Source organism: Sceloporus occidentalis, unplaced genomic scaffold (assembly GCF_023333645.1).
Source record: "Sceloporus occidentalis isolate IW3139 unplaced genomic scaffold, rSceOcc1.0.p SCAF_360, whole genome shotgun sequence".
Classification (NCBI taxonomy): Eukaryota; Metazoa; Chordata; class Lepidosauria; order Squamata; family Phrynosomatidae; genus Sceloporus; species Sceloporus occidentalis.
In genome coordinates, this window is record NW_028317340.1 from 412022 (window position 1) to 422182 (window position 10161).

Below are 10161 nucleotides of genomic sequence, written 5' to 3' on the forward strand. Positions count from 1 at the left end.
ACATTACCTTCAGTGAAGGCTTACATCACAAACTGTTTTATTATAGAAAAAAATAATAAAACTTATTTTATTGACACGTTTGCATAAATATTTTGTTTTTGCGTGGATAATGAGGTTCACTTTTAGGACGTGATGCTTATGTTGGTTTTAAAACTTAATTTGCGGTAGGATTTTCTGCCCCTGGATATAATCTAGCCAGACTTTAATATTTTTCATTGCCAATAGGTCATGGTCATTTAATGCTTCATTGACGTTCTGTATCTAAGTACTAATGACGATATTTCTAATATAACTAAAGGATCTAGAATTGCTTTGGCTGCCTGTGTTTGGGCTGTACGGTGGCTCCATAGTGCAAATTTTCAGGCATAAAACTTTTGATGTTAACAACATGCCGGTCGCAGTTACCTCTGGATAACTAGTTTCATCTGTTAAGACGCACGTGTTCATTCTGAAAGTAGGTACATCTATACTTGTAACGTCGACCCATGACAGTGATCTGTAATAGCTTATAGACACTATATAAATGAAGGGGAAAAAAATCGAATCAAAGAAAAAAAAAGCTTCAAAGGGTGTCAAATTGGTGTATTACTTTAAAATAAAGACTTTAAACACAGCTGTAGTGAGAGATTTGGGAATTGCTGGACGAATCTAGTTCAAACTCCAAAATTAACATGATTTGAGAATAGCTGATTGGACATCGCCGTCCTACAACTACCGACAGAATGAAATCCAGATTTCTGAAGAATGAAATATAGCCAATTAGGTATCAGTGGAATATGTAATAACTAACACAGTACATACAATATGAACTTTCATATCCTTAGCTGTAAAGTAAAAAAGGGCTTTATTGGAGTATGTCTCCGCGCTGCCCCTCTATAATGCATCATGCGAAAGTGTGCGTATGTTTAATTTAAAGTCGCATTAGGACGTCCTGAAGCCTAATAAAACGTGAATTAAACGGCAAACCTCCTACGGGTCCAAGCCCGGAACAGCTTGTCACATAAATCACAGTCCGCTCGCCCTCACAATCGTCTAAAGCAATTCGTAAACCGGTGCAGCAGGAGCCGCCGTGCCGTAAACCTGCGGCTACTTTTTACTACGTCACAAAACGCAAACACTTCGCGACCGGGTTGTCTCGCAATAATAACGCTGCAAACTGTGGATTCTGTCGGTGTTTCGAACTCGGGTTTATAGCAGACACGCGAATCACAGCCGCGTAACTTTATTATACCCCTCTAAACCAATTCCAATAGCGTTAATTCCCCGCCACGTCATACGCCCCAGTCACGTGACTCGTCGCTCAGAAGCTGTCATTCCAGTAGCCAACCAATGAACGACTACTCGGTCGCCATGTCAACGTGTTCCTCCCCCCGCTCCTTGCTCTTTCCGGCACAGGGCTTCTCGCCATGGTGAGTTGTGTGCACCCGGGTTGGGAGGAGGAGGAGGAGGAGGAGGGGGGTCATGCCGGAGGTGTTGGGGGGTTGGAGTGGCTTTTGCACCCCCCGGACAGTTTATCTGTTCGCGGTGGTAGCAGATACCGCTTCCTGTAAAGGGGATTGAATGCTGGTGTCAATTAAAGGGACAGTGTCCTCACGAGGCTATTTTATAAATGAGTTACTCGCTTGGAGCCAATAAATAAAGATGGTTTCCTTGCATTGTCTTTTCTTGGGGATGTGTTTGTTTATTGGGGCCCCTTATAAGTGTATGAGCGCTTGGCCTTTACATAATGAATGGGAGTCCAGTAGGGATGTGTATAAGTGAATCTGTAACTGGTGTGTATGCAGCTGTTTATTGGGGGGGGGATTTAACTAATGTAAGGATGCAGGGACTCTGCATATAACACCTAAATGCAGTGTTTATGATGACCGGGTGCTTTGTGCCCTCTTCTTCCGCTAAACGGGTGTTCAACCGGACTTGATAGCGCGTCATCACGTTGTCTGCCTAGTGTGCTTTGGGCTAGACTGGAACGTGGATCCACAATAAACTATAATAACTAAGAACGTGCCTACATATTCTATGCTATGTTTATTGTATATTTCTATATATCATTTAATGCTTTACATTGATCCGTCGATGGATCTTAACTGATAAAAGGAAGAATGAGTATTTTAAACAACGTAAACCAAATTTAGAATGCTGATAGAAAAAAAGATATCTCAATAAATAATAAACAAGTTAGTCCCTAGCGTGGTAGAACATTCTACGTCTGTAAGCTTGTTTCAGTGTTTCTTGCTGACAAAGTATAAACCGATAAATTGTAGGCTATATTTAGTGCCAGAGGTGTGGATGGTAAATGAACCCAACAGGCGGCGTATGTGCTTGCTGTTTAGGGAATCAAGTATTGACATTTACATTTTTTCATTATTTGTCTTTCAATGAAGGGGACTATCTATCTGTTTCGGAAGACACAGCGTTCTCTACTGGGCAAGTTGACACAAGAGTTCCAACTGGTGACGGCAGACCGAAGAGTAAGTGAACTTTAACAAAGTATTCCCCTTTAACTTATGGTTGCCAATTTACACCTCCTCAGTAATAATAAGAATATCAAGCATTCAAATAAAGTGTTCACAATTTTTTTTGGTGCCATGTGACAGCAGCTTTGCTCCATTCATACTGTGGATCCTCATTGTTGTGAATGTCTAGGGCTCCTGTTGTATGTTATCTAAACTAAAGAGAGGCTTAGATGTCATGTAGGCAAGACCAAGGACGGAACAAGATGTGAAACCAAGGACGAAACAGGAACAATGGTTAAACTAGATGGACACGATGGTCCTTAACTGCCGTCAAATACTACTTTTTTATATATTGTATGATGTGTCTGCCTGATAACACAAAAAGGCCACTGCCAGCATTAAGCTTGACATAGAAGGAGCCATTGTACATTTGCACCCGTGCCTTTACACCACCACATTCTGCCTTGGCTTAGATGTATGACCATGGGACTAATAGTCCAGCTATATAAGTGCACACAAATTGAAAGAACCAAATGCTTGTTTACCATGGTACTCTCCCACTTTGTTTCATGTGAGTCTCTATAACAGATCGTCTGTTCTTTTCTCGTCTTTTTCTTTACAGTCCTGGAAAATATTGCTGTTTGGTGCAGTAAATGTGATATGCACGGGATTCTTGCTAACATGGTGCCACTCCACAAACAGTATGGGTATGTACTTCACAGATTTGGTTATGGAATAGACAGGAGTCAAGCGGAGTGAAAAATTATACTTTTAAGGGCTAACAGGGAGTAGAATATTTTAACGCAAGCATTCAAACCTCAGAGTCCTGAAAGCTGGCATTAAATACTACGCACACAACCATTAAAGGTATGCTTTTTACTCCGTATATAAGATTTCTTACAAAAGTACCTTTACTATTTCACTAGCAAACAAGGCCCCATCCTTTCTCTCTGGTTTTTAAATAAAAAATATTTTTCTTAAAATTAGTTTTTGTTTAAGTAATCGTTTTTTTTTCCGGCATTGTATATGGAAATTATCCTAACTGCAATCTAAGATGGCAATATGTAACCATAGCAACCCATTGAACTGTGCATTATAAGTATTTAAAATGTGACCCCAAAGTGATCAGTAATATTAAAAGTTAAAGCGACACAAAAGACTTTAGGGGGGTATCCTGTAAACATTTATTTTCCTTTATTCTTTTGATGATTCAGGTCTCTCTGGTTAAATTGACCCTCAAAGAGTGCAGTGCTGTATATTTTATAAGGTTGGGTCCAGGGCTTAGCATAGCCAGAATCTATCGGTGTGCAGCAATTAACACACTTGCATGTTTGTTGCGTCGCAGTTGTTGCAGTGAACGTGCTTATTTGTGCACATGACATGTTGGAGGCTGGTTGAGTAAATTTGATTCCCAGGAACGTATTAAATAGTATTTTTTTTCCTCCCCAGCTTTAACAGCGTATACCTATCTGACAATTTTCGATCTTTTCAGGTAAGCATTAAACGGCCAAGTGAGAAACCAGGAGCAAGTTCACTAAAGTGTTGGGACTTTGAAAGTTTTTTAAAAACAGTACTTTATTTCCTCCAATTAAACAAAAAATAGCATGTTAATTAAAATTAAAAAGGCAATGCTACTACTTTGTCAATACACTATTAAGTTAGTGGTTACAAAAAAGTTTGTTTACCGATATGTGTGTTTAATAAGTATATCAGGTGTTTTGATAAAATATTTATACATTAGTATGCTACCGGTTAGATGACTGTCTATTATTGTCATCTATATGTTCCGAATCAGAATTTTCCCTTTTGAATAAATAATTCCATGTATTATAAAGCATAATTTTGTATTTCCCTCTTTCCTATATTAAATTGAGTGGAGTAACCAGGTTTTTTTTTTCTCTCCCCCTTTTAGTCTAATAACGTGTTTGATAAGCTATTGGGTGACGACGAAGAAACCCAGCCACACATATTCCTTCGGGTATGTACTATATGTACTATACTAAACTTTGTAGTTGGTTCGGTAAGCCAATCCCCTCTTTTATCCTGTCAGAGTTCTACAATTTTCTATAATGGTTAATCAAAAGGTTACTATTGTCCGTGTGCATCATATAGCAACAGGATAAGTATTCCCTTTTAATGATGTAACTCCGTTTATCATAGGCTGGACACTGGTAGAATTTTAAGGGGTTCTTGTTGTTAAAAATGATATGGTGCCTCTTTGTAAAGGGTAACATATTACCTGTATGCTTTGGTAGGAAACATATTGTTCAAAAGTTGTCTTACGTTGAATTTTGATGTACTTATAAATCTCTGCTGTTTATTTTTCTTTTCAGATTTGAGAGGTTTGAAGTATTAGCTGTTTTCGCATCAACAGTCCTGGCCCAACTGGGTGCTCTTTTCATACTTAAAGAAAGGTAAAATTACATTGATTAGAATGTTTCAGATCTAAGCGGCAGAAAATGGCCAGTTAAATAGAAATAAAAAAATAAATAAAAATACAGCAGATAACCGTAGCTAAATGTGTGACCATTAGTGATAAAGCTCCTGTGTCTTCTGAATGATATGTAGATATATTTATACGTATTATTGTAGTCGAGGGGAGTTAGAAAAGGTGTGTTAGCATATGCTCAAAGTTTTTGTGTGTTTGCGTTGATGCCAGTAGTTAGTAGCTATTCAGTTCGTAAGACCATTCTAGCTGGCTACAGAAGTAACAATAAAATAAATTACACTAACTTAGTATTACCTTTATTTAACCCGGATTTTTTTTTGTTCTGTAGTGCTGAACGGTTGTTGGAGCAGCCAGAAATCCATACGTAAGATTTTTTTTTCCTCATTATAACATACCTGTTTATTGACTTGTAAACATTAGGATTAACAATTCTATAATGCCCCCCCGATAACTGACTAACTCTTAATGTACAGTTTGTTCAACTCTTTGATCTGTTAAATCTTTTATGGGTTTTAGAAAGCCTAAATTGTTGAAAAGAGCCATATATGTTGACTTTTATTTTATTTTCAATAGTGATATATTAACATCCTGTTCAAATTTACTTTTCAATTTGAGAATAGGTTATTTGCAAATATGATTAAATTAAGTCGTTTTTTTTCTACACAAGTTGAACATGGTGTTTAAGTAATCTATTCTCTTTTCCATGACTCTGACTCTCTTTTCTTACCCTCATAGCAATAGCATATTTTTAAGCAAACCGTTTACTTTTCAGAGGCCGCCTTCTAGTGGGAACATTTGTAGCCCTGTTTTTCAACTTATTTACAATGATGTCTATAAAGAATAAACCATTTGCTTATGTTTCAGAAGGTAAGACTTAAATCTCTCCCAAGTTCTACGTTTTGCCAAAAGGTTTGCATGATTATTTCTCCCTTTTTAATGTCCAATAACATAAACATGTAAATTGTTTTGTTATATATATATATATATATATATAGTTGTATATATGAAAACATATTATATAGCCTACAACTGCGTTTATATAACCCTTACATTTGGATTTATACCATTTTATATGGTATAGGCTTTCCAAGTTCGAAGACGTTTTTGACTGTATGTTTATATTCTTAGCAGTGCCTGTCTGCTTTGGGTGGAATGCTTTCAATATGACCACTCAAGCCCTAATGGCTTCATATTATCGGCTCAGTTTTTACAGTCATTGTTTTCTGTATCTTCAGCTTTCGGTCCAAAAAGGAAGTTGTTATGAAGATGTTGTCTCTTAGAATGATTGAGCTCAATGTTTGCTTTTTTTGTCTTATTTTGTTCAGCTGCCAGCACAAGTTGGCTTCAAGAACACGTTGCAGACCTGAGTCGCAGGTAGGTAATACTGTAAAGTAAATTTTCAGTTCAGCTGATTGAGGACAAAAAAAGGGACCGAATAATACTTGTATGTAACTGCATTAAAAAATATGGCAGCTGCATAATTTCCTAATGTACAGTGTTTGGTTATTTTGGTACCGTGTCCTAAAGGGACTTGCACTTTTTATTTAAGTAGCTACGTATTAGCTTCTGTCGTTTAATACATTTTATCTATGCGTAATGCTAGCTCATATGAAAGCAAGAGGGTTTGGCTATTACCTGTATATAACCAGCTTATAACTACCATTCCACCATTGCAGTTTGTGTGGGATCATTCCTGGCCTCAGCAGCATTTTCCTACCACGGATGAACCCGTTCGTGTTAATTGACCTGGCTGGAGCCCTTGCCCTTTGCATCACATACATGTTAATTGAAATCAAGTAAGCAGCAGTTAAATCGTATTGTGGAACACGCGGAAGCGTATGTACGCTGGTACAGGTGTCCTCTTGCAGGAACCTAACACATAATATCATCTTGTATGCTTTTCAGTAATTACTTTGCTGTGGACACGGCCTCTGCTGTAGCCATCGCTGTGATGACCTTTGGCACCATGTACCCGATGAGTGTGTACAGTGGAAAAGTGTTACTGCAGGTAAGAGACAATAATACTAAGACTAGATATTCTTGTTTTTAACTAATAATTTATTATAACATTGGTGTCTAAATGAAAATATGACAAGAGAGTTGTGACATTATGAAGGGACAACCCCAGTGCTGCAAGAAGAGCTTGGTTGGCCCTGTATAATGCATAGTTTAAGTGAGTCTTCTCACCCATTAAATTATGTATCATTCAGGGCCATCTTAGCCCTTCACGCTGGAGAAACCATCCAGTGTTCACCTTTCATGATGAATAATGAAATGGGAGAGTTAAAACCACAACTTTATCAACCGCAGATAGTCCTCTACCAAGAAAAGTGTAGACCATTGCTGTGGTTTCACCTGCAGGATTTGCTTGGCTAGTCCTATATAATGTGGTTAAGACAGCAATGTCTTCTCCCACATTATGTTGGGCCTGCTCGGTCCTCCTTTCTGGGAAGTGTGTTCTTTTTGGCTCTTTGTAATGGATAGTGAAGTGAGAGGGTTCAAACCCCAGCCCTCCGGTACCCTAGTCTATCTTGAAATGCATACTGAAAGCATTAACAGGGTACTGCTTAGCTCATTGATGTATTTTACTTAAAATGCTTTATATGGCAACTGGGGTTTTTAGTTCAGCAAGGTTACAAAGTGCCATCATATTCCATAGCTGTATAAAGTTTTTTTAAATAAAAGCATTTTAAATAACTGAGAATGAATAGTTTTGGATATTGTTGTTAACGATCATTCTCCCGCCATTTTGTTTGTGTTTTGTAGACTACACCACCTCATGTGATTGGACAGCTGGATAAACTTCTCAGAGAGGTAAGCTGTTGTGTAACCACAAAATCAGCCCAAGAGAAAATGGAGTCTTGAGGTTGATAACGTTTATTGGGCCAACACTAGTTATTTTCTGGTAGGTCTTAAAACCTGGCTATAAGAAAATAAAGGGTGTGGTGTGTTTTATGCATGTATGTGTATAGATAAAATATATATCTATTATTGTAACTACAGCTGCATTGTGAGCAATAGCAGTCTGTAGGGGCTGCGGATATGCCAGGATTTAATAAGGAGCCACTTGAGTGATTAGCTCACCTTTGTTCCTTCTAAGAAGATTCTTTCTTAATCAATCACGGCTTTCAGCATTGCTAAATGAATGTATCAAAGCCTACATATCGCTTGTACTCTTTGTTTTAAGACCCAGTTAAATTGTTTTCGAGAGCAGTAGTATAAATACAAATGTGACAGAACTGGCATATGAAAGCTCCAATTTTCCTATCTTTCCCTCCACTTTCTTCATGCTTACAAGGGCAGCCTAAAACAAAGCTTTTAACTGTTTAACATTTAAACTGTAATGTCTGAAAAAAATGACAGGTCCTCCTTAAGCTTCCCACTCACAATGTTTTATGTTTTGTGAAGTTAATTCATAGGCTAGTTAGGCAGAAAAAGTTTAGGTAAGTCAAGCTTGGAAAGAAGAACTAGAGTGAAACTTACATTGAACATGAGTTAAAATATGTCCGCCACTTCTCTTTGTTCCGGTGTAGGTCTCTACTCTGGATGGAGTCCTTGAAGTCCGCAATGAGCATTTCTGGACTCTAGGGTTTGGTACCATGGTACGTACTCCTTTATTATTTCTTTTTTGTTTGTATTATTCATTAATAAGTTAACTTTCAAAGCCTCACTTAGACAGAGCAGCACGTATATATTAGAAATTACACATTTCCTGCCACTGAACAATTAAGGAAATCACAAGGTGCGGGGCTTATGTTTTAAAGTTTTATGTAACAGCCTCTACCTCGTTTTAATGTATCGTAGGCTCACAAGGGCATGATTTCTTCTTTGTACCAGTATGTCTTTAATATGTCTTTTATTGCTCATTTTGGGTGTGATGTATGTTTTTCACATAACTATGAAATTGGTTGGCTTTTTTAATCTTCATGCTGTAAACGACATCTTTGAAATGCAGTTGATTTAACTAGATTCAAAACTGTATCTCGAACATTAATTTCCAAGAAAATACCATGATCCTTTCTAAATGTTTTTTTCAGGCTGGATCAGTCCATGTACGGATTAGAAGAGATGCAAATGAACAGATGGTGCTTGCTCATGTCACAAACCGTCTGAATAGTTTGGTATCAATGCTAACTGTTCAGATTTTCAAGGATGATTGGGCCAGGCCTGTCTTGTCTTCCGGTGCCATGCCTTCCAACATTTTGAATATTCCAGAACATCACATCATTCAGATGCCATCTCTGAAGAGTGATGAGATAAATCCGTTGACCTCCACTCCATCCAAACCCAGCAGCCCACCACCAGAATTTGCTTTCAACACCCCAGGCAAACACATGAATCCTGTCATCCTTTCAAATACTCAAACAAGACCTTTTGGCATGGGGCTTAGTTATGGATCTACACCATATGGTGCTACTTTTTCTCAAGGACTTGGGGTGCCGGCCTTTGGTACCACACAGGGTTTACGGACTGGCAATCCAAATGTGGCCAACAGATATGGAACATACGCTCCAGGACAGTTCACTCAGTTCAAACAGTGACTTTGGTTTTAATATGCTTTTATTACTATTTCCAAAGTATTTTCCTGATCGTTTCGACCAGGTTTCCAATGGCTCTGTACCTGAGCTAGGCACATGATGATTCTATAAAGGAACCTGTGGAAAATTTGGAAGGGATCCATGTGATCCTATAACAGCCTATAAATATTGTGCAGTACATTCCCTCTGAAGCTTGACATACAGAAATCCAAACATTTCTGGAGAGTGTTTTGCTTTACCTTAGGACTCTAATGAACATTTCAAATTCTAGGGTTACAGATCATTTTTAATAAAGATAATGATAAATATTCCTTTTATTATTATTCTGAGTATATTGTGAAAGCTGGCTAAAAAAATCCATCAAATTGTCTGGAATGATTCTGGTGAAGGCTGTAAGATAGACTTATGTTCCTTGAATATAGTTTCAGGATTCCGATGGTGACCAACAACACAGAAAAGCCCTCCACGGTGTAGAATTCAGAAAAAAATATGCTTACGTCAATATTTTTGTCTAAACATTCCTACCATGAACCAAAAACAAGCATTTTTCCATGCAGTATAAGGGGTCTAGGCATAGACTTGCAGATAAGGTACATCATGGTACTTTGGTACAGACAGGACCCTGCTTGCTAAGCTTACAATTCAGAGAGAATGGGCTATAGAGGAATATAAGGTCTGGAGAGAGGGTGCCATAGCTGGATGTGGAAACAGAGAGAAATAT

The 10161-nt window shown here is 37.9% G+C and overlaps 1 protein-coding gene across 1 annotated transcript; it reads left to right on the plus strand.

Annotated features, from left to right (window-relative positions):
- The first annotated feature begins 2375 nt into the window (after window positions 1-2375).
- On the plus strand, window positions 2376-9443 carry LOC149273793 (zinc transporter 6-A). The gene is made up of 13 exons (XM_089506008.1): window positions 2376-2468; window positions 3076-3160; window positions 3903-3945; window positions 4366-4431; window positions 4787-4867; window positions 5231-5266; window positions 5675-5769; window positions 6228-6276; window positions 6579-6698; window positions 6808-6910; window positions 7669-7716; window positions 8436-8504; window positions 8940-9443. The coding sequence occupies exons 1-13, from the start codon at window positions 2376-2378 to the stop codon at window positions 9441-9443; spliced, it is 1392 nt and encodes a 463-aa protein (XP_089362134.1).
- The last annotated feature ends 718 nt before the right edge of the window (window positions 9444-10161 follow it).

Bases quoted from the DNA above. Each gene is read 5' to 3' on its own strand.
- LOC149273793 (XM_089506008.1), top strand. From the start codon at position 2,376: ATGAAGGGGACTATCTATCTGTTTCGGAAGACACAGCGTTCTCTACTG. The intron at 4,432-4,786 runs GTATGTACTATA...TTTTCTTTTCAG, and splicing joins AGCCACACATATTCCTTCGG to ATTTGAGAGGTTTGAAGTAT. The intron at 5,770-6,227 runs GTAAGACTTAAA...TATTTTGTTCAG, and splicing joins ATTTGCTTATGTTTCAGAAG to CTGCCAGCACAAGTTGGCTT.